Source organism: Staurois parvus, unplaced genomic scaffold (assembly GCF_062004578.1).
Source record: "Staurois parvus isolate SC_StPar_1 unplaced genomic scaffold, SC_StPar_1.0 ptg000202l, whole genome shotgun sequence".
Classification (NCBI taxonomy): Eukaryota; Metazoa; Chordata; class Amphibia; order Anura; family Ranidae; genus Staurois; species Staurois parvus.
Genome location: NW_028317998.1, coordinates 3,228,035 through 3,253,099, shown reverse-complemented (window position 1 = coordinate 3,253,099; position 25,065 = coordinate 3,228,035). Strand labels below are relative to the sequence as shown.

At 41.5% G+C, this 25,065-nt stretch overlaps 1 protein-coding gene across 1 annotated transcript in view; it reads left to right on the top strand.

The window, feature by feature from the left end:
• Window positions 1-15,222, top strand: part of VSIG1 (V-set and immunoglobulin domain containing 1) — a 28,573-nt gene extending 13,351 nt beyond the window's left edge. The window contains exons 3-7 of the mRNA XM_089678304.1: window positions 2,653-2,845; window positions 3,812-3,961; window positions 4,078-4,197; window positions 10,653-10,779; window positions 13,121-15,222. Coding sequence (XP_089534430.1) covers window positions 2,653-2,845; window positions 3,812-3,961; window positions 4,078-4,197; window positions 10,653-10,779; window positions 13,121-13,277 — 747 coding nt within the window. The 3' untranslated portion in view covers window positions 13,278-15,222. The remainder of the gene's footprint in view (window positions 1-2,652; window positions 2,846-3,811; window positions 3,962-4,077; window positions 4,198-10,652; window positions 10,780-13,120) is intronic.
• Window positions 15,223-25,065: the final 9,843 nt, after the last annotated feature.

Below are 25,065 nucleotides of genomic sequence, written 5' to 3'. Positions count from 1 at the left end.
AGGAAAACAATCCAGATCAATCCACAACAGGTGCAGGCTCTGGCTCGCCACCATACATGATGCAATAGGAAGAAGGGTCAGCCGTACACCGAAGGATGGATGAACATAGTGTGTATTTATTGATCCATAGGACACACAAAACACCAGGACATGAATACAGGACCTATTAATGCTTTTCACATGATCTCGTGCTTAATGGTTAATTGGTTATGATTAAGCACGAGATTGTGTGAAACGCGTTAACAGGTCCTGTATTCATGTCCTGGTGTTTTGTGTGTCCTATGGATCAATAAGTACACACTATATGCATCTATCCTCTGGTGTGCTGCTGACCCTTCTTCCTATTGCACCTCTCCACTTGTTCACTGCAACATTATAAGCATTATAGCTAGGGGGTGGACATCCAAACATTATTTATGAATATGCCTCAGAACTTTTGCAAATAGTATACTGTAAAGGAGGCTCAATTCACTAAGCTAATACATTTATGTTATTTATTTTAATGATCATTATTTTTAGGGATATGACTAGGTCTGGATTTGCTTTTAGGCAAAAGGCTAATCGCTTTTCTTTGTATATTTATCAGTTTCATATTCATTCATATCCTTCATATCCTTTCATCAGTAGCAGTGTAGTCATCTCATATATTAATTTTACATGTTACCACTTGTAACGAGTTTGCGGTTTGCTGCTACCATGAGTTGAAAGGAGTAGTTAACCCAGACTTCTCTCGACAAAAGCATGGTACCGTGATAGCTTAACACCTGTGCAATAAGTCCATCCATTAAATATTCCACGGTCAGCTGTGGTATTATAACAAAGTGATAGCAATTGGTATTAACAGCAATTCAACCATGAAGTGGTAGGCCACATAAAATGACAGAGCTGGGTCAACGTATGCTAAAAAGCACAGTGCGCAGAAGTTCCCAACAGTCTGAAGAGTCAATAGCTAAAGACCTCCAAACTTCATGTGACCTTCAGATTAGCACAACAACAGTGTGCAGAGAGCTTCATGGAATGGGTTTCCATGGCCGATCAGCTGCATCCAAGCCTTACATCACCAAATGCAATGCAAAGCATTGAATGCAGTGGCGTAAAGCATGCTGCAACTGGACTCTAGAGCAGTGCAGACGTGTTCTTTGGAGTGATGAATCACACTTATCTATGTGGAAATCCGATGGACGTGTCTGGGTTTGGTGGTTGCCAGGAGAAAGGTACTTGCCTGACTGCATTGTGCCAAGTGTAAGGTTTGGTGGAGGGGGGATTATGGTGTGGGGTTGTCATTCAGGGGTTAGGCTTGGCCCCTTAGTTCCATTGAAGGGAACTTTTAAGTCGTCAACATACCAAGACATTTTGGACAATTTCATGCTCCCACCTTTGTGAAAATAGTTTGTGGATGGCCTCTTCCTGTTCCAACTTGACTGCACACCAGTGCACAAAGCAATGTCCATAAAGACATGGATGAGCTATTTTGCAGTAGAGAAACTTGACTGGCCTTCACAGAGTCCTGACTTTAACTTGATAGAACACCTTTTGGATGAAATAGAGTGGAGACTGGGAGCCAGGCCTTCTCGCCCGACATCAGTGCCTGACCTCACAAATGCGCATATGTAAGAATGGTCAAACATTCCCATAGACACACTCCTAAACCTTGTGGACAGCCTTCCCAGAAGAGTTGAAGCTGTTATAGCTGCAAAGGGTGCGCCAACTCCATATTGAACCCTACGAACTAAGACTGGGATACTATTAAAGTTTGCGTTCTGCATGTAAAGGCAGGCATCCCAATACTTTTGGTAATATAGTGTATACTGGCTGAATATAGTGCTGGTTTTTCTTTTTGCTGGATGTTATATGGGGTTTTTATCCTGCTGCATGTTTTACCTTCTTGTAAGTGTTGTAGATTCTGCTGTGGCTGTAATAAGTAATAAAAATGAACACTATTGTGTGATTTTGCTCTCTTTCATGAACAGCTTACAACTGGCAGTATTTTGAAATTAACCCCTTACCCCCATGTTTGTTACTACATCTGATCCTGGCTGTGGACATTGTTAAACCTTTATACATCAAGCGATATTACACCTCCTATAACTTAAGGGGGTCTATGCTTAAGGTGATCTGTTTGATTGGCATGAGGTGGAGTTGGGAGAGCACTTGTTTTGAGCACGGAACAGTTTAATAAAATCTCTGAGTTGATTTGTCATTATATTTATATATGATCTGGAAATTTGGTCTCTTTTTTTTTTTTTATAAGTACGCTGTATGTTTCTTCCACATGGTATAATATGGATGACATAATAGTATCAAGCACGGCTGTTCCTTATAGACGTCAGTAGTGAATAAATCACTCCCATTCCGGTATAGGAAAAATACCACTGGACTTATTAAAAATACAGCAAATGGTACTGGTTCCTGGATTTTCAATTAGACTGGGTAACCCAGGTGCTGGGTAAACAGTAATGAATGTATCCCATTCACAGGCCAATCCAACCAATGAACATGTTTTATAAACTCAATATATTTTTTAAAGGTGGATATATTCTGCTTTCGTAAATGGTATTAAAAATGGACAATGTGGCATTTACAAGCTGATTATACAGAAAATAATCATAAGTGGTGTTGAAAATGATCTGACCCTTATTTCTTGTGTTCTAGGTGTACTATTTCGAGAATGGACAATCCTTCCCAATGGGAAGATTTAAGAACAGAGTGACCGTTTATAATAATACTGGAAATGCTTCAATAACTATTTCAAACATGCAACCACAAGATACTGGATTCTATACCTGTGCGGTGTCTAATCTTCCAGATCCCATTGGAATGGGGCATATACAAGTGATTGTACAGGGTACTTAGGTCATGCTTAAATCCTTTAACAGTTCTTGTTATTTAATGTGTGTGTGTGCATTCACATGTATAACAGAGTAACTTTCATTTATGGTTATGGTTTCCACAACGATCTTTACTTTAGAAAGGGAAGACTAGTTAAAACCTGTACAGGCAGCAATATGTAGGCTGCCATTGCTGACCAACTTTGGAAACTATTAGCTGCCTGTCTATCGTACTAATTAATTGACAAACGTTCTATGACTTTGTTCTGACTTCATTTGCTGCTTGCTTGTTTACACTTCCTGACTCAAAAAGTATGAAAGCTGGGAGATCAATATGACAGCCTAACAGCTGACATTTTCATAAGGGAATAAGCAATGCCAACCTCCACATTTCTTTCAATAAAGGTTTCCTTTAATTAGTTTCGCAGGAGAACTTTGTTTTAACAAGTCTTCTTTCTTTTACCCTGGTACAGTACCTTCTCCTATTAATTTGCAATCAAGATTATATTATGGATACTGATTAGCCAGACTTGCGGTTGACACCTGTGTGCCATGTTGCACTGCCAGCCAGGTGCCGCCATTTTTACCTTGTTCAGTTTTGCAGCTTCCTGTGCCAGTTTCTCACCTCCAGCCTGCTCATCATACAAAAATCAGTTATCATTACAGTGTTTATTTATTGTATAGGAAGCTGGAAAGCTAAAACAGGATATAGTGGATATATTGTTTTGGCTACACAGCATTTTCCAGACTATACCACTTGTAAGGCACCAACAATCAGAAGACTGGCTGAATAGAAAAACACATATCATGCTAAGCAACACATTTCACATGTACTGTATGTATTTGCACTGTGTGTTTACCTCTTCACTTGTTCCATTTTCCTCCATTTCAAGTGAGTTCCCTTGTTTTCTGTATTTTAATTTGGGGTCACTTTGAGTTATCGTATATGAATCATTTATGCTATTATCTCTGATCTCTTCCAGTTGCGCCATCTACCCCACATTGCAGCATAGAAGGGCATATGGAAGTAGGACACAGTGTAACACTGTTATGCATTTCTAAGCAAGGGATGCCCCGGCCATTCTATACTTGGAGCAGAGTAGAGAAGGATGTTCTATTGCCAGTAAATGTTGGTAAGTGAAAATGGTAAAGTTGTAATACATAGATGTGTATAAATAATAGTTCTCTCGCTCTCTCTCTCGTTTATTAATTGTATTGTTTTTACTATACATATATATTTTTGTTACAGAGCAGAGTGAAGGAATCATAGTTCTGGGCAATATGACTAAATTTGAAGAAGGATACTACAGATGCATAGCAAGCAACAGCTTGGGCAATGCATCCTGTGAACTGGATCTGCACACAGGGGGTATAGTATTGTTACACTGCCTTTCACTCTTTAAAAGGTAGCTCTATCTCTAATGATGTTAGTAGAAAGATAACATAAACAGTATTGTGGACATTCACTATCTCTGAGTGACCAATAAAAATACATTTTTTATCCCCTGAGAGCAGTCAGAAAAATAAGAGATGATTTCTGTCTGGTTGCCACAAGTTACCTAGTTTCTGTATAGCCCATATCTGCTTTGAACTACCATTCAAAACTACAGATGCAGGAACTAAATATAGGTAATGTACTCCTTAGGGTTTCCCTCATCTCCCCTGCCATGCAGTGTGGTAGGGGCTGTAAATGTCAAGATTTGGCACATAATACAATAATATCTCTTGTGCCCTGCAATATTCCCTCCACTGTTAGGTTGTATTCATGGACCTGATCTTTGGCTTTTTCATGGAACTCTGTCTGCCCCAACTTCTGCTAAGACTTTAGATTCTGAGCACAACTGTCCAGTCCTTCATGGACACTAGATTACTGGACTTCTGGGCTCTTAATCTTTCTTCTATTTATCACTTGGCACTGTTTGCCACCTCCGATAAAGCCAGTCTCACATTTCCTAGTTTGCCTTTTAAAACAAGTTAATCCAGCACTTAATTCCCTGGGGGCACCTGAGGACTGGACAGTGCCCACATGAAAGGTGACTGCTAGAAGTGAAACCTACCAAAGCAGTGGTTACCTGGTCTGGCTTTAGTCAAATCATTAGTTGCTATAGGCAGATCATAAATGATTAAATCTACCCCATTCTATAATTCTTACCAAACTACAGATTAGAAAGATCTAGGGGAGCCACTCAGCTATTGCCAGTACCATTGAGTTATTGTAGGTAGCATTTGAAGACTAATTTCATAAAAACAGTGCTGAGAGCAAAGATAAGAATGCAGTACTTATTTCAATGAGGGCTACTGCCTTTGTTCTTTCTGAGTTTATTATGTAAACTTACTTTACTGCAGGTCTGCCTGATTAAAAACAGTTACTTTCCTCAGTCTCTATTTGGGGAACAGTTTAACTGGTACACTAAGACAGATGCTGGCTGAAGGATGGTGGAAGGTATATTGAGAAGGTGATGACAAAGAAATTGTAGAAAGTACATTGACATAGACAGGGTGGGGGATAGAAGGTATACACTGAGACTGATGTTTTTTTATAGGCTGGCATTTCAGTGATAGTTCAGAGTAGTTATTATTGGGCTCACTTTTTCTTTATATAATATTGGGTTCACTTTTTCATGCCAATCTATAACCCAAGGAATGAGGTAGGGTGAATGCTACATTTTAAACAGAATCTAGATATTTAAAAGGCTTTGCTGACCCATGTATAATTGGATATATTTTTTTTTATAATCAATCCTTCTTAACATTTTCTGATGACATAGAATAAACAGTAAGTCAACAGATATATCTCAATAGGACAAGGAAACGGTAATATTATTATTATTATATTATTATACAGTATTTATATAGCGCCAAAGGATATGCTCAGCGCTGTACAATAGAAAAAATATATGTGATGCTAGGTTCACTTTGACAGTGACAACAGCAATCATAATAATAATAGTGTGTATATAATAATATAAAATGGAAACAGCGATAACAATAATAATAATAATAATAATAATAATAATAATGTTGATATAGTGTGAACCAGTTGGATTTGGTCTTCACTTATCCTGAAATCCTTTTGCTGATGCTGAGACATTGAGCCCTGATTCACATATATGCGGCCGTGCGGGCCGTGTTTTGCGAAAGAATGAAAGCCCATTCATTTGAATGGACTCCCGTGCCCCGGGACATGCAAGGAAGAAGTCCCTGCACTTCTTTGGAAACTGCAGCCCGCATGGGAACATCGGTTCCCAGTGCAGTTGCAATTTCCAGTGCGGGCGGCGTGGTGTTAGAATTAATGGCACCCACCCGTGGGTCCGCATTCTTCTGTGTGGGTGGTGCGGCTGCATGGATTTTTGTGCAGATCCACAGCAGCATCACCCGCACATATGTGAACCAAGCCTGAGAGATGTTGCATCCCCCCTCCCCCCTCAATAATACCCTTTTCTACAGCTGGTGAACGGCCATTCTGTAAACAACCAACATTTTAAAATGATGTTCCAATCTCTAAGGTTTGCATCAATGGTATTGAGTATAGTTGCTGTATTTATGCAGGTCCTTGCACTTCAATACCTTTTCCAGTTGCTTCTCTTCCACTCTGTTTCTCAGAACATCATCCATATCTGCTGTGACTGAAGGTGGGATAGCCCACGTAAAAGTAGGCAAAGAGGAGGGAGTTGCAATAGTCAAAGAGAGATAACCCAGGCAATGATGTAGTAGCCTTTTGGTGCTGTTAGTTAAGGGGCATAATTTGGAGATGTTGTGGAGGTTGAGATGGCAAGATTGTGACATGGATTTAGGGTCTAAAGGAAAGAGTCCAGGATTAAAACTAGCACTTTTATGAGAAGATGGACAGATAGTTGCGCCATTGATTTGGATGAAGAAGTCACGGTAGGGGGCATGGTATTGTGTGTGTTTGTGGGGGGGGGGGGGGGGGGTGAGGTTGTGAATGAGCTCAGTTTTGGAAAGATTGAGTTTAAGAAAGTGGTGTGACATCCATACTGATATGTCAGATATGGGACTGCACTGATGAGCAGGGATATAGATTTGGGAAATGGTATTGGAAGATGTGGAATGCTATCAGCTAAGGCAAGGATTATTATATTATTATTATTATACAGTATTTATAAAGTGCCAATAGTTCGCTCAGCGCTGTGCATTACAAAGGGGGACAGAACATGTGACAGAACAATACCAATACAATGCAAAACATGAGGGGATCGAGGGCCCTGCTCTTTCGAGCTTACAATCTAGGAGGGAGGGGGTGGTGGCACAGGAGGAGATAGCTGTGGGGGATGGAGTGGTAGGAAGAGTGGAGGAGGTCGGCAAGTTAGCAGGGGGTGGGGTAGGCTTCCCTGAAGAGATGGGTTTTCAGGGTGCGCCTAAAGGAGAGGAGAGTAGGTGATAATCTGATGGGTTGGGGCAGCGAGTTCCAGAGGATGGGTGACACCCTGGAGAAGTCCTGGAGGTGGGCATGGGAGGAGGAGACCAGGGAACTAGAGAGAAGGAGGTCTTGTGAGGAGCGGAGTGTGCATGCTGGGCGGTACTTTGATATTAGGTCAGTGATGTAGTTCGGGGCAGTATGGTGGACAGCTTTGTACGTCAGCGTTAGGATTTTGAATTTGATCCGTTGCGCAATCGGAAGCCAGTGGAGGGATTGGCAGAGGGGGGTGGCGGAGACAGAGCGGTTGGAAAGGTGAATGAGTCTGGCAGCCGTATTCAGGATGGACTGAAGCGGGGATAGCCAGCGGCGAGGCAGGCCAGTGAGGAGGGAGTTGCAGTAGTCGAGTCGTGATATGATGAGGGAGTGGATGAGCTGTTTAGTGGTTTCTGGGGTTAGGAACGTGCGGATTTTGGCGATGTTGCGGAGGTGGAGTCTGCACGAGTTTGTTAAAGATTGGACTTGGGGCTGGAAGGATAGGTTGGAGTCCAGAATGACACCAAGTACTCTGGCCTGCGGGGCGGGTTTGATGGTGGCGTTGTTGGATGTGACGGAGAAATCAATGGGGGGTGGTGTCCGGGCTGGGGGGAAGACAAGAAACTCGGTTTTGGAGAGGTTCAATTTAAGGAAGTGGAGCGACATCCAGTCTGATATGTCGCTCAGTAGGTGTGTGATTCAGGCTGAGACCAAGGGGGTGAGGTGGGGGGTTGAGAGATAGATTTGTGTGTCGTCGGCATAGAGGTGGTAGTTGAAGCCGTGAGAGTGTATGAGTTGGCCAAGGGAGGAGGTATAGATGGAGAAGAGAAGGGGCCCGAGGACAGAGCCTTGAGGGACCCCAACAGAGAGGGGGAGTGAGGGGGAGGTGGTAGCATTATAGGTAACGCTGAAGGAGCGTTGTGACAGGTAGGATGAGAGCCAGGAGAGAGCAGAATCTCTGAGGCCGAGGGAGTGTAGTTTTTTGAGGAGGAGGGGGTGGTCGACTGTGTCGAAGGCCGCAGAGAGGTCAAGGAGTAGGAGCACTGAATAGTGGCCATTAGCTTTGGCGGTTAGCAGGTCGTTGGAGAGTTTGAGTAAGGCAGTTTCGGTGGAGTGTAGGGGACGGAAGCCGGACTGTAGGGGATCGAGGAGGTTGTTGTCGTTGAGGTGAGAGCATAGGCGGGTGTAGACTAATAAACCATACAACATAGGTAGACAAATACCTTCATCAAAATTGCAAATAAGCAGAATTGCTATGACAATTAGTAGTTCCAATATTTCAAACAAATACATTAAAAAAAAAGAACAAAGCAAAGAAAGAAGAAGGTAAATGAGAAGAAAGGAAAAAAAAAATCACAAACTCACTGAATCAGATACGCAGAAGCAGTATCATCCAAATAATTGGATATACAGTTGTGCTCAAAAGTTTACAAACCCTGGCTGAAATTGTGAAATGTTGGCCTTGATATTGCAAATATGACTGATCATGCCAAAAAAATGCTCTTTTATTGAAGGATAACAATCATATGAAGCCATTTATTATCAAATAGTTGTTTGGCTACTTTTTAAATCATAATGATAACAGAAATCACCCAAATGGCCATGATCAAAAGTTTACATACCCTGGAATGTTTGGCCTTGGTACAGACACACAAGGTAACACACACGGGTTAAAATGCCAATTAGAGGTTAATGTCCCACATCTGTGGCTTTTTAAATTGCAATTAGTGTCAGTGTATAAATAATCAATGAGTTTGTTAGCTCTTACGTGGAAGCACTGACTAGGCTAGATACTGAGCCATGGTGATCAGAAAAGAGCTGTCAAAAGTCCTGCGACACAAGGTAATGGAACTTTATAAAGATGGAAAAGGACATAAAAAGATGTCCAAAATCTTGAATATGCCAATCAGTACTGTTAAATCACCTATTAAGAAGTGGAAAGTTCAGGGATCTCTTGATACCAAGCCAAGGTCAGGTTGACCAAGAAAGATTGCAGCCATAACTGACAGAACAATTGTCTACGATTCAAAGAAAAACCCACAGGCAACCTCAAAAGAAAAACAGGCTGCTCTGGAAAAAGATGGCGTGGTTGTTTTTAAGGAGTACAATACGGTGATACTTGAACAAAAATCAGTGTTTTGGGCGAGGTGCCAGAAAGAAGCTTTTACTGCACCAATGCCACAAAAAAGCTTGGTTACAATATGCCTGACAACACCTTGACATGCCTAACCGGGCCTTCTTGTGTCATTGATGCAGTAAAGGCTTCTTTCTGGCACCTCGACCATGCAGCTCATTTTTGTTGAAGTGTCATCATATTGTGCTCCTTCAAAACAACTACACTGTCTTTTTCCAGAGCAGCCTGCATTTTGTTTGTGGTTACCTATGGGTTTCCCTTTGTATCCCGAGCAATTCTTCTGGCAGTTGTGGCTGTAATCTTTCTTGGTCTACCTGACCTTGGCTTAGTATCAAGAGATCCCCGAACTTTCCACTTCTTAATAGGTGATTTAACAGTACTGATTGGCATATTCAAGGCTTTGGACATCTTTTTATGTCCTTTTCCATCTTTATAAAGTTCCATTACATTGTTACGCAGGACTTTTGACAGTTTTTTTCTGATACCCATGGCTCAGTATCTGTATGTGTGTCTGTACCAAGGCCAGACATTCCAGGGTATGTGAACTTTTGATCCGGGCCATTTGGGTGATTTCTGTTCTCATTATGATTTAAAAAGGAGCCAAACAACTATTTGATAACAAATGGCTTCATATGATCATTATCCTTCAATAAAAGAGCATTTTGTGGCATGATCAGTCATATTTTCAATATCAATGCCAACATTTTACAATTTCTGCCAGGATATGCAAACTTTTGAGCACAACTGTATTTTAAAGGATAAGTTCACCTTTTGGAACATGTTACATTTTCCACCCATTTTTAGGAGCTGTAGCCACTCCCCCCTCTCCCCGTGACAGCAAGCAGGGGATCTTCTCCCCACACCCGCTGTCACAATTTGAAAATAATGCATGTGTTTCCTGCGAATTAATGCCTACAAGTACTGTCAGTCACTGCTGCTGGTGGCTTGTAGTTCTCAATGACCTGTGAGGGCACTGGTGAGCACTCTTGTAGTCCATTGAGTTTCCTGCTCTCTGGTAACTGCCTGCCCATATGAGGTATGGGCAGACAGCTGTGCAGAGAGTCCACAGGAGTCTGAGATTGCACCTGTGATTTGCTGATCATGGATGCAATGCTCTGCAGGCCCCTTAGAAAAAAAAATAATTGCATATTATTTTTTTTACCAGCTAATAAATGTGCGTTTTTTTCTCTTTTGCAAACGGTGAACTTGTCCTTTAAACAAATTAGATTAAAATTGTATTACTGCTTACACCTAGTGAATCATATTTTCCCTTTATCAGGTGAAGGTGGCATTATCGTAGCAGCAGTTGTTGGGGCAGTGCTCTTGTCAACAATCATTTTTGTTGTTATCTGGTTCCTTGTAGCAAAGAAGAAGAACAAAGCAAACAAAGCAGCCACTGAAATGAAGTAAGATTTATTGATAACAAAATGAGTTTCTCTTTTTTTCTTCTGCTTCTGCTTTGCATTTCCACTTGTCACAATTGAAAAGAAAATTAAGCAAAACTATTCTGTAAGGTTTGTCATAAGTTCAAAACAACCAAATGTGTGTCCTCATTTATTGGAAGGAAATATAAATCCAGTATGTGTATGCCTCACTGTGTCAGAAATGGTACTGTCATATTAGTATATAAGATTCGTATATAAGAACGGGGCAGCTGTTAACATGGAACTGCACTCAAGAAGTTAAGATTTGTTGTGTTATAGATACATATAGAAATGTAATTGGCATCTTCCAAACATGTCAGTGTGACATATCTCATTGCATGTGTTCTAGTGGAAACAAGTCTTACCTATATTTCAGGAAACACAGATTTTGAGACCTTAAAGTGTTACTAAACCCACAACAGTAAAATCAGTCTGCATATGCGGTAAAGCATGCTTGTTATACTCACTGTGGAACCTAAGGTGGGTTAATCCTTTGCATTGTTTAAAAAAGCTGTTTGATCCTGACTTCTCTGCCCCTCCTCTTGTTCAAATGTCCACCTGATAAAACAGACTGAACCCCTAGTCCTTCTGCACATGCTCAGTTTAGTGTGTATTGCTAGACAGGTTTTTTTTTTCTTGGGAGAGTGCATGTGATCAACACAGGGCCAATCAGCACTGTCCAAACATAGGTACAAGACTGCTCTAACTTCTGAAGGTATTTAGCAGTTTATATTTACTAAAATAATTGAATTTCCATGTTCTGTGTACTGTGGGAGTCCAGACAGAGTGAATGCAGGGTCCTGGCTTTAGTAACACTTTAATTCAATGGGGTTGATTTACTAAAAGCCAATAGGGAGTTCACTCTGCAAGGGAGTTTATTATGTAAGCCCTGACAGATGACATTCAAATGTCCACTAATAATCAAACCAAAGTTTTTTTGTCTGTTTTTTTTTATTTTCTTATGAAGAGATACAGCTGGCTGACTCAATAAAGGTCAGCAAAGAGCAAATAAGATGTGCAATCAGAAATCTCTGAACTGCTGACTTCAATACAAAGAAATTTCACTGACTGTTGTGCTTTCTTGCACTGCTTACATCCTCAGTGCTTTACATTACTGAATTGGAGAAATGTCTCATACTATTCAAGAAATAAATACATAAAAGATAAGGTCTCTGTTCATTTACAGTAGGGGCAGGGCTCTATTCAGACATCATGCTGCCCTTGGTAGACCTGAATTTTGTACAAGCTCTACCCTTTGAGTCATGCACTTGTTTTAGCAATAATTAATTCTAACAATCTATTGAAGAATGCATGCTGTTTTCTGTATATTCACAGCTATGTTTTAACTTTAGAAACACAAACAAGAACAAAGGAGAAAGGCTTTCGTTTAGTGGAATACTGTGAGTCTTTTGGCTCTGCTAAACGTCACCAGGTCCCTCTCCCCCTACAGTTCCCTTGGTAAACATAGCCAGAAATATCCAGAACAGGGGGAAAAAAAACACATTTTACCATTTTGTAAATTCTAAAGTATGGGTGCTGAACCTGTGGCCCTCCAGCTGTTGTGGAACTACAAGTCCCATGAGGCACTGCAAGACTGATGGTTAAAAGCATGACTCCCAAAGGCAGGGTCATGATGGGATTTGTAGTTCCACAACAGATGGAGGGCCACAGGTTGAGCACCCATGTTCTAAGGCTTGGTTGGCAGTGCCGTACGTAGCCTACTGTCCTAGGCACTGGCCAAAGCATTAAAGCAGAACTAAACTGTATCTGAGCAATATTTCTTTCATTGTTTTATTCACAGCAAACTCACTCATCCATTTGTGTTACCATGCTTAATTTTGTTGAGAAATCACTTTGAACCCCCCCCCCCCCCCACCCCCCAGTATTTCTAGCCACAGCCATCTTAAGTAAGGGCAGATGGCAGGCATTCAGGCAGGAGGTCATGCTTAGCTGAGAAAGCCCCTCCTCCTCCTCTAGATTAAAGAAAAAATGTCCATGATGACTCCTGGGATGTATGACATCATACTGGCCTAAGCCAGAACCCAGGAATTGTGAAAAAAAAAGTTAAAACATCTATCTAGTTACTAATGCCAGCAGCATAGAATAGAATGCATGAAGGTAAAGAAACGTTAGCCCTGAAAGTAATGATCTTATATAATACCATATATATAGGTTATACATAACAAATACAATATATTACAAACATGTAACAAAAAAAGGAAAATCAATGGTTTATTTTAAGTAGGTGTTTAAGTATATTTTATATGATTTTACATACTGCTTTGCATGATGCATATGAAACATTTACTGCTTTCTTCTACAGGACAATGCCAGCATCTTCAGGCACTAACACTGCACAGGCTGAGCCAGAGGCACAAGCCAGGCAGAATCTTATGGTCTCTGAGAACCCTGAAGTCAGAGAATATAGTGACCAACCTGAATATGCAATTGCCAGTGAAGCGGAAAATCCTGCCGTGTAAAATGCAGCTTCTGCTCTTGTTATAGTCTTCATAATGAATAAAAAGTACGCATATAACAAACTAGATGGGTATACACATGGTATGTGTAAATGCCACTTGCAGCAAATGTCATTTTTTGTTTTTTACTTTTTTTTAAAATATATTTTGTATTTTTAGCTTGTTGTTTTGTTAACCATGATGAAATAGTAGGAGTGATGATGAATTTAAAACTTGAATGCATTACACATATTTGTCACAATGTTAGTTAATGCTTGACCTCAAGCTGCCTGAGTGTAAGCACTATGGTACAAGAGAATATAGGAAATTGGCTTGAAAATCGTGGTATTTTTACCCGTTATTGGCCTGCAGTCGGTTAGGTATTCTGTGAGTGTTTATTGATTATATAGCAAGAAATTCTAGTCTTATCTAGCTGGTCCATATGGAAAGTGTTGTACCCCAAAGAATCAGCTTTCACCTTTCACAACTTTGTATTAAATGAGGAGGTTGAAATCTGATTGTTCACTACTGGTTACTGTCATTTGCACAGACATATAATTATCCATGTACATTTCTGAGTCTCATTTTAGGGTGCACATTTGTGTACCCTAGAATTGGGTCAGTGAAGCTTTGCCTTTGCTGTGAATAGTTGGAGTAGTATTGTGAAGTGGATTTTTTTGCCACACATACCCAGGATATTATACACAGGTAAACCTGTAGTTAAACATAATTGTCGCAACTGCAAATTTGTTGCTGAAGGTGTAGAAACAGGAGGAAAGATATGTTAGACATTGTTCCCAGTCAAAATCATCAATATATCAGCTTGCCTTTTTAGTAGATCTGAGCTGTCCTTTCTAATAGGCTTCAAGTATAACTAAAGGCAAAATTTATTTTTTAGCTTTGGATAGAGTGGAGAGGGATTAAAACCCCTGCCAGTTTGTATTGCTGTCTGTGCTCCTGTTAGGGAGATTCACCTTCTATATTTGTCCTGTTTACCATTATCCCAGAAAATTAAAGTAAAAGAAAATAATTTTCCCCAAGAAAAGTAATAGTGGGCAAATCTCTGAATGCAGACACTAGTTTTTGTGACCTGGGTGCCCGCAAGAGATTCCCAATAATTTGCAGAGATTTCCTCTCACTTCCTGTTTTGGCTATGGGACAGGAAGTGAAGGGAAATCTCTCAGGGGTTATAACTCTCCCTTACTCTATCCAAAATGAAAAAAAAAAGTTCTGCCTACAGTTCTACCAAATACTGACATACTGTATGTCAGTAAAAGGGAATCTTTCACTTTACACATTCAGCATTCTCTAAGTGACAATACTTTACATATAGACTGATACAGTCCATAGTGGTGCTCAATGTAGTATAGTATAGTTTACCCACATATATGGAATCTATATATGTGTACTGTATGTATATAATAATTAACTGGGTATATTGTCTTTTGAAAAAATGCTAATAGTTCTAGTTCAGATGCATGGATCTTGTTGAAAGTGAGAAATGCTATACTAAGACAATGGAGGTGATTTATCAAGCAAGATTGTGACAAAATTAAATGTCTACTTAGAGCACATCTAGCTACCATTGATTAAGCAAAAGAATTGTCATGACCGATTTTTTGTATACAAGCCTTTAACCACCCAAGTTTTTCTATCAGTGGGAATCTATTTGCAAGATTTCGACTTCCTGGCAAGAATTGAATCTTTGCCTTTCATCATGCCTGTGGGAACAACCTAGAATATATGCAAGGCCAGATTCAAAGACCTTATACTGTCTGGTCTGAGTGCAGTATGAAGAAATCCTAATATTTGGTGTACTTCTAATCATTTTTCTGAGTAATATGATAATTACTATTTTATTTGCTGATTTTTTTTTGTATGGCTATTGTCTGTAAATGGTCCTTCACTGTAGCTTATAATAATTGTTTTGCCATATTTTGGAATAAATAAAACTTGTGGTATAAAAACATTGGTGGTGATTTTTGGAATATTTTTATTTAGAAGGTAGTGTGAAGAAAAGTACAGTACTTGGTTGCTCAAAGCAATAAAAAGTGAATGTCTTCTTGATACTACACTCCAGCTAAATACACAGTTTAAAGGCACCTCTTTTTCTAAAACCAGCTCCCCTATGTACCAATGTACCAATAATGTACCTCAGTTGCAGAAAAATAAAAGCTTTCTTTGATTTTGAGAACACGGCCTTACCTTAACCCTTGATATATTTCTTAGAAAGCTTCATCACTGGTTGGTGTGTAGATTTAGGACAGAGAAGGCAGTAAGACATAGGAAGGAATTTACCAGCTGATCTCATTAGCACTCACCCTTCACCTGTCAACTATTTTTTCACAGCATCCCTAGCATCTCTCCACATGTGCATTTGCCTGCCTTTCCCAGCATCCTTCAGATGGGCTCAGGCTGCATGCTAATCTCCCTGGGGCAACATGCAGCCCAAGGGACACCCATGATGTAGTGCAGGGACCTGTGTCAGAAAACTAGTGCATCCTATGCTAATTCTTCTGCATCCTATGCTAATTCTCGTGCAGCTAATGCTCATTCGTGTGCAGCTAATGCTCTTTCACGTGGACCAGCACACAGACAAGTCCAGGCTAATATCCAGTGCTCACTGACACGTAGGCACATTTCTGTGCGCCAGCATGCATCAGCGCGCACCTCTTCTCGCATTGGCACCAAGCTGCCTATTTAAAGGAAACTCTGCTGTATACTAATCACTGGATGTTCTTCAGCTTCCTGTGATCCATGTTCCTGTTTGTACTGACTGATCTTCCGTTGCTGACCCTGCTTGTTCCGGACCTTGCTTTCTGGATTCTGGATTCTGACCTGGATTGTACAATCAGATTGTAAAGAAAGTGGGTAAAAGGTAGTATTGTAATGAGAGAGGTGTGGTCCAGGGTGATTAAAACACCCTCTTCTGTGATGCAACAAGGAAGTGAAGGCTTCTTGGAGATGACCTACAGGAAGCGAATGCTGAGAGATAATCTATAGGAAGTGATGGAATCTGAAAATCATTTTAAAAAATTCAAATAAACAGAAGATTTTAAACCTCATGTGGATAAGGTATGTGGGAAAAAAGCACATTGGGATGGCTGGGCCTGAAATGGCATTGGAAAATGCTTCTATTTGTTAAGAAAAGTGAAATTCTGCCCAAAATGTAAACTTATCCTTTAAACACCTATGTGTGAATTCCTAGTTCAGTCATTCAATTAAGTGACCTCTTTCTACTCCAGTGAAGTAATGCATCTTGGTCATGGCTCTAGCCTCGGCCCACTGATTTGGATAGTGGAATAGCACACTTAGGCTCCATGCACACTAGCATTTTTTTATGCTCAAAAAACACTGGGTAATAATAATGGTTTTTTAGGAGCGTTAGCATTTTATTATCGTTTTTACAGTACATGTAGGAAAAAAGCTAGTAAAAAGCTGTTAGGAGTGTTTTAGTAGCGTTTATTTATTTTTTCTGCTGGAAAAATGCTCCAAAAACAACAGAGAATTTCCTATCAAATACGTACTGTAATTTTCTTTTCCTGATGGACTCCATGGCAGCATACGTATGGGAAATAACTAGCCATAAGGGAAACCATGGTTTGTTCAGCCAGTATGGAATTACAGCCACTACCTTCACCGCTTCTGCTCTGAGCCTTCAAAGAAACCTAAAGATGACAGGGACCGGGGGAAACACATAAGTCATGCAAAACCACCACTGATCTATCAGAGCATCTACCCCGAAGGCCTGGGGACAGCTATTCATGGTGTAGAACATCCCCAGTTTGCTGTTGCATGGGGAGGCAAACAGGTCGACTTCCAGACTGATCACGAGGAGGGTCAGTATCCACTTGAAAACTTCTGTGTTGAGAGACCACTCGATGTTGTCTGATTGAACACTGGAAAGGAAGTCTACTTGCGAGTTCTGGACTCTGGGAACGTATACTGCCGATATGTTGGACAGGTTTCGCTGAGCCTAAGCCATGATTGGCTCTACCTCTCACAAGAGGGACAGGCTGTGGGTCCTGCCTTGTCTCCTTAAGTAGGACACTGCCGTAGTATTGTCGGACCTCAGGAAGACTAGGTGCTGGAAGGCCTGTAGGGCACAGAGCGCCGCACGTAATTCCAGGATGTTCAACCTCAACCTGTGGGAGGGAAAGCTTCATCTGCCCTGAGCTATCTCTGACTGGCAGAGAGCACCCCATCCTGAGCTGCTGGCATCCGTAATGATTGTGACCCAGGAGATGGGCGCAATCGAATGGCAATTGATCAGGTTCTTCTGCTGCAGCCACGAAGGAAGGTTCTCCTTCAGGGAATGAGATATGTAAATGTCCTGGCCCATACTGCCTTGATTCCTCTGTTGAAGAAAGCCCTTCTGGAAGGGTTGCATTCTCCACTGTGCTCACTTCACCATCAGCGCTGTGGACACCATGGTGCCAATGATCTTCAGGCATTAGAGGGCCCAATAGTGTGAGGAAGACAGAGCAGGCAGTATTTGGCTCCAAATCGCTGGAATCTTCTCCACGGGCACTAATAGTGGCACTAATAGTGTAGAAATGAGCCCCAAGAAATATTAGAGACTGTGTGGGCTCTAACTGGCTCTTCTCCATATTCAGCAACCAAAGGAAAGACACACACACAAACTGGAGATGCCGATGGTCCATATTGAACCGGAGGAATCCCTGAAAATCTCTTGCAATGGGCACATGAAAGTAGGCAAGCCGCAGAGAGGCTATCCCTTCTTCAGTCTATCATGAATGCTTCTGCCAGACTCATCCACCTTACTAACCGTTCCAGATCTGCCACCCCTCTCTGCCAATCCCTCCACTGGTTTCCCATTGCCCAACAAATAAAATTCTAAACATTAATAATAACATATAAAGCCATTATAACTCTGCCCCAAATTATATCACCAATCTTGTCTCCAAATATCACCCAAACTGTCCCCTCTGCTCCTCCCATGACCTCCTGCTCTCTAGCTCCCTTGTCTCCTCCTCCCATGCTTGTCTCCAGGACTTCTCCAGAGCCTCCCCTTCCTCTGGAACTCTCTACCCCAATCTATCCGATTATTGCCTACTCTGCCCACTTTTAGGTGATCTCTGAAAACCTATCTCTTCAGGGAAGCCTGTCCGGCCTTCAGCTAATAACGGAACCTTCTATTCCTCCTATCAGTTCATCCTCCACAGCTTTTACCTTTTGTACCACCAGCCCCTCCCTCTTAGATTGTAAGCGCCAAGGAGCAAGGCCCTCCTAACCCTCTTATATTGAACTGTATCATGGGCTTTATTGTCTCCCTTTATATTGTTAAGCGCTGATCAAAAACGGTTGGCAGTATATAAATCCTGTATAATAAAAATAATGTTTAAAAAAATTTCCTGTGTTTAGGGGGAGACTCCACTACTTCTTCCCACTTCAGGGCCTCTTTGACTGCTTTGACTAAGGGCGAGCTCAAGGCAAAATTGAAGCCCATACACAGATCTTCATTCTCCACCTTACTATCTGAGGCTCCGGCTGACAGGTGGCTAGGTTGTGAAGGCTCCAATCCCTCTTGGGGATCTTTAGGAGGGGAGCACACCCCGACTGATGGGCTGTGGGCATGAGTAGTCCTAATTTCTTTCAGGGACTCTTGAACAACCGTCTGACCAAAGCCTCTGCCTGTTGGTTGGCGCTTTCTCTCTTGCCGAACGGCCATGCAAAACAGGAGTCACATAATGACCTGTCGTCAGGAACCTGGGAATCGCAACCCCAGCAAGTTTTCCTATTGGAGCGGCTGGAGTGCCCCTAAGCGCAATGCCTGGAGGAGCAAGAACTTCTCTGATGACCCCTGGAGCTGGAAGGAGACCTGTGGGGTCCGGATTTAGAGGACGAATGATGGCGCCGAGACCTGGACGCACTTCCGTCATCGTGTGAGGTATAGTGGCGATCAGACCTAGAAGTGCTGAGAGAGAGAGAAGAAAAAAAACACAGAACGGGGGATAGTTAAAAGCAACAGAAAAGCGCCAGTGGGGGATCAAGTAGCTAAAGCCGCCCGTCCGTACCTACTGCGCAGGGGCTGGCTACAAGGAGGCGATGACACATCCATGCTGGGTCAGCTGCGAAGACAACCAAGCTGTAAAAAAAAAGTGACATGCAAAATCCCAGCAGACCACCAGGGGGGCAGGAAGGAGCAAGTACTAACCTTCACAGTGGACCACAGCGCTTGGGGGAGCTGCCGCATTTAACCCGCAGGATTTTCCAAAGAAAACAGCTCTGACAGCTGTTTAAATTTGTCGCCAAAGCTGTGATGTCACCGCCGCTGTACTGCGCATGCGTGAGCACCGCCATCTTGCCTTACTGCACACACCTAAAGCCAAGCCTCGTTGCGAGGCCGACTCATGCATGCGCAGTATGCCGGAGACCGCTCCGGACCAGGATGCGGGGGCTTGGAGCACAGCATTACGTTCCAGGCACCCACTAGCATCAGGAAAAGATAAAGAAAGAAAATGAGCAAAAATTAGACCCAAACCCGGACAAGAAGCACTGCTTACCAGTCCTGCACAGCCACGACCACCTGCCTTGGAGACCACCTCGTCCGTTTGGAGTGCTACATGGCCACCCAAGTGCCGCACGCCCGCCATTGGCAGACCTGAGTTCTTCCAGGCACCAACTCCTGTTCGCCCATTTCCACTCCGCTATTAGCTGGGGAATGCTGGAATTCGATGAGGGGATGCCTGCTATGTCACTCCCGGCACTGCATCCATCTGCCACGTCCAATACCCAGCCTTTAGTTGGGAACCCGTGGAACTTGCAAGTGGTGCGTCACCTTGCATCTCCCGGAGAGGCTCACCAGGCTTTGGTCGCGGACCATCTTATATATGGGAACCAGGTAAAACTTGCACTAGGTCCATAGGAGGAGGACAAAAAAGGAACACGGCCTCTGGCGAGGAGCAAAGGTTTATGGGAGTGGGGTCCTATAGTAGAAGAGAGGACGGGACTAACCCATAAGTATGCTGGCATAGAGTCTGTCAGGAAAATAATGTTCTGCTCCTAGATGCTGAAGCTCAAAAAAATGCTAATAGCCTAAAGCAGTGTGCAGGTCAGATACACCTGTGGAACTATGAATGATCTCAGACACTTCTAAAACTGATCTAAAATTCAAGCTGCATTTGACCTCTGAAACAAGCTCACACAGCCCTTACACAGTTAGCAGTATGTAAAGCAACAGTGCCCTGTCTATCTCAGTGCTGAATGACTACCTTAACTGAATCAAATGCAAGGCAGTGTGAAGACCATAAGTGAAGGTGTTGTATGGAAAAAAAATGGATGATTTCTACCTAGATGAGCATATCTAAACCACAGCACCCAGGTCCTTAAAATTGTCACATTGTCATTGGTCCTATACATGTATTGATCATTATACCATTTATTTTGCACTTCATTAAGATATGGATTATGTTCTCAATGATTTAGCAGTGCTCTGGTTATAGCCCTGAAAATAAACACACCTAGTTTGCAATTTTTTAAAGGTTAAAGCTTAAAGTAGTTCTGTACACCATAAAAAAATATATATATATTGCATCCTACCAGAACTAGTTTTACTTTTTTTAGGCTTTTTTCCTTTATTTTCACCTTGTGATCTGGCCAACAAATCTGTTATTCTTCTTCCTTTAACAGATCAAGCTGCTTAGCAAAAGCAGTAGAGGGTTGAGACAAACCACACAACACTTAAAGTAGAACTATAGGCTTTAAATCCTTTGCTCAATTATGCTCTGAATTTACTTTATCCCACAAGCAATTTTACCAATATTTAGAGCTGCGTCATGCAGTACAAACACAAGCACAATCCACTAGTCTGCACAAGTCTGATTCACGTCTTCTAGTGGAGGTCACTCGAACCACTATGAGAAACGGATTGATTTCTCGGATATATGTATCACTATTGTCAACGATACAAAATCATATATAGAGCCCAATGGGTGGCGGACATAGGTGAGATTAGTGGAGAACAATGGGATATGGCATTGAAATCTGTAACTAAAAAATTCCACTGTTAGCATCTTATAAATGTACTCAATTGTTTAGACTGAATCGAGTGTATAGAACATCTTAGTTCAGTTGGGGCGAGAGGGATACACCCCTATGTCCAAAATGTAAATTGTACATTAGGGACTTTATCCACATGATTTGGTGTTGTCCAAAACTCACCAGGTATTGGACTGCATATTATTTCCTTAGTTTCCAAATCCTCTATACAGTTAGATCCTATACATCTGTTGGGTACGGCAGATGCTGAACAGTATCAACCATGAGTGTCTACATGATCTCTCAATTGCTATACCTTGCTAGGAAATTAATTGCCAGGTATTGGATGTCAACTTCCTCCCCGACATGCAAACAATGGATTAAATACGTCAACACTTTTAAGGGAACAACTCAACTATCGCCACCGGAATGCTAGACATAATTTGTCTGGCAGGGCTGGCTAGATATAGTGGGGGAAATAATTATTTGATCTCCTGCAGATTTTGTAAGTTTGCTCACTTAAAGAAATGAAGGGTCTTTAATTTATATCATTGATGTGATTTAATCCAAAAAATCCCCCAAAAAACAGAGTTGAAGTTCAGTGAGTAAAATAAGTATTTGATCCCCTACCAACCAACAATAATTCTGGCTCCCACAGACTGGCTCTGAGCACTTGTGGTACACAGATTAGTCCTGTCAATTTAAGAAGGTGCCCTAAAAACTCATTATGTGTATAACAGACACCTGTCCACAGAATCACTTTCTTCCAAACATCACCAAGACCAAAGAGTTGTCAAAGGATGTCAGGGACAAGATTGTAGACTAGCACAAGGCTGGAATTGGCTACAAGACCATCAGCAATAAGCATTGTGAGAAGAAGACAACTGTTGAAGCAATTACTCGCAAATGGAAGAAGTACAAAATAACCATCAATCGCCCTCTGTCTGGAGTGCCATGCAAAATTTCACCTCATGGGGTAAGGATGATCATGAGAAAAGTGAAGGATCAGGCCATAACTGCATGGGAGGAGCATGTGAATGATCTCAAGGCAGTTGGGACCACAGTCACCAAACAAACCATTAGTAACACAATACACAGCTATGGATTGAAATCCTGCAGCGCCGGCAAGGTGCCCTCCCTGAAGAAGTCACATGTACAGGCTAATCTGAAGTTTGCCAATGGACATCTAAATGATTCAAAGAAGGATTGGGAGAAATTACTGTTGTCAGATGAGACCAAAAATTGAGCTCTTTGGCATTAACTGGACTCTCTGTGTTTGGAGGAAGAAAAATGCTGACTATGACCCTAAGTACACCATCCCTACATTCAAGCATGGAGGTGGAAACATTATCCTTTGGGGCGGTTTCTCTGCTAAAGGTACATGTTGGCTTTGCCTCATTGATGGGCCAATGGACGGGGCCATGTATTGAAAATCTTGGAAGAGTACCTTCTTCCCTCAGCCAGAACACTGAAGATGGGTGGGTCTTCCAGCATGACAATGACCCAAAACATACTGCCAAGGCAACAAAGGAGTGGCTCAAGAAGAAGCACATTAAGGTCATAGAGTGGCCTAGCCAGTCTCCAGACCTTAATCCTATAGAACATTTTTGGAGGGAGCCAAAATTTTGAGTTGCCAAGAAACCTTACGGATTTAGAGAAGATCTGTAAAGAAGGAGCAAAAATTAAAATCCCTCCTGAGATGTGTGCAAGCCTGGTAACCATTTACAAGAAACCTCTTACCTCTGTGCTTGCTAACAAGGGTTTCTCCACTGAGTGCAAAGTCATGTTTTGCTTGGGGATTAAATATTTATGTTACTGAACTGCAACTCAATTTATAACATTTGTATCATGTGTTTTTTCTGGATTTTTGGTTGATAATCTGTCTCTATCATTTAAAAACACATCTATGATAAAAATTATAGACCATTTCTTTGTAAGTGGGAAAACTTACAAAATCTGCATTGGTTCAAATAATAATTAAACAGGAAAAATAGAGAGGGTGAATCTCCTTATCAGGGGCACAGACAGCAATAAAAACTGACAGGTGTTCCAATCCCTCTCCACTCTATCCAAAATTTAAAAATAAAAAAACTGCTGCTTAAAAAGTCCAACTAAATCTGTCAGTGTATCTAACACTACCCTCTCTCCAGAAAGACAATGCTGCTCCTCCAGGGAAGGGAAGCCATCCAAGACATGAAGTGTGGGTACATCAAGATCGCCGAATAAAAATAAGAAAAAAAAGCCTAAAGAAAAGAATGCAATTTGAAGCTACCGTCACTAGGATTTAAAAACAAAGCACTCAGTGAAAGAAAAAGTTGAATACTTACCTAACTGGTGGGCAGCGAGTCAAATATTTGCTCTTTTTTGATGTAGTAAATGTAATGTAGTGTATAATAAATGCTGCTGCTGCTTCGTTTCTTAACAATGACAAAGAGAAGAAGCACTGTGTAAGCAACAAGTGTCATTTTGCTCATAGCTTACACAAGGCTAAGGTCTTTCTTCCCAACCCAAATAACAGCACTGGTGCCTAGCGACTGGCTACTGAAACACCTATAAAAAGAATTACATTCACCTTGACCACCATTCTGTAATGCAGCAAATCCAGCATGATTTTTCTGTAAAACATTGAGCTTAAATTGAACCTTACGAGAAAAAAGTTTGGTAATGCACAGCTGCATTCTGTTTAATGCATGATGAAGGACAGTTCCTACCCTATTTTGCATTAAAAAAAGAAAAGCACAATCTATGGCCACAACTCACCTCCATGTGCAATGAATACACACATAAAGGGTTTGTGTACACCTCAATATATGCAGTGCAGTGCGTTTACATGTTTTTTTCAGGGTGATTTTGGGATAATTTCCTTTTTTAAGAAGTTGCTTTTACATGTGTTTGCGTGTGTTGCATCTGCACACATTAAGTGGGTTTGTGGTGCTTTCCGGTGTGGAAAAATGAGGCATGCTGTAATATTTTTTTATAATCACAAGGGAAAGCATTGCAATGGTATAAACTAGGCTCATTGGAATACATTCATTTTCTTTGCATATGCATCGTACTGGGTTTACACCCCAGTCATATCGGGTGTGACTTCGCATGTGATTAAATTGCATGCCATGCAACTTGCAAATCGTATGCTAAGTCACACCCTATTGTCTGCTATTAGAGTGGTCATATCGGTGCGGTTCCGACTTGGTGGGAGCCCCAACAATTCCTAAAGTAGTACATGCAATACTTTTGGTGCGATTTGCATAGACATCTGTGTCAGATGTCTTGAAAACCGCACCTCAGATCGGCAAATCACCCAAATTTCAAATCATGCGACTTCACTGTAAGTCGCACGATTTAAAAAAATTGGCTTTGATGTGACCGGGGGGTTATGCTGCTTTTAAAAAAAACACACCTGACTGCATCTGGTGTAAACAATCCCTAATGAATGGTACATCACACAGCCATGTGCATTAAATACTCATATTAATGCACCTAAAAATGAATATTTACAGATGCATGCTACTTCTTTTGCACAAATATAAAAAAGGCCTCGAAGCTGAACCTTGGAAAAAAGAATACATTTGCAGTGGGTCCCCTCCTTTGCTGTAAGGGTTAATTGTTCATTTTGTCTAGGAGGATGATAATAAAAATGATACATTTAATGATGGATTCCTCCTCTTTGGACAACCAGTCCCCTAAAGCCGCTTCCCGACTGGTCACAAATATGATGTCATCCTGTACGATGCAGGACCAGTACTCCTGTATTGTAGACAAGGACACTAAAGGTCTGCTCACAATTCAGAGTAGGTATTTCACCTTTGGC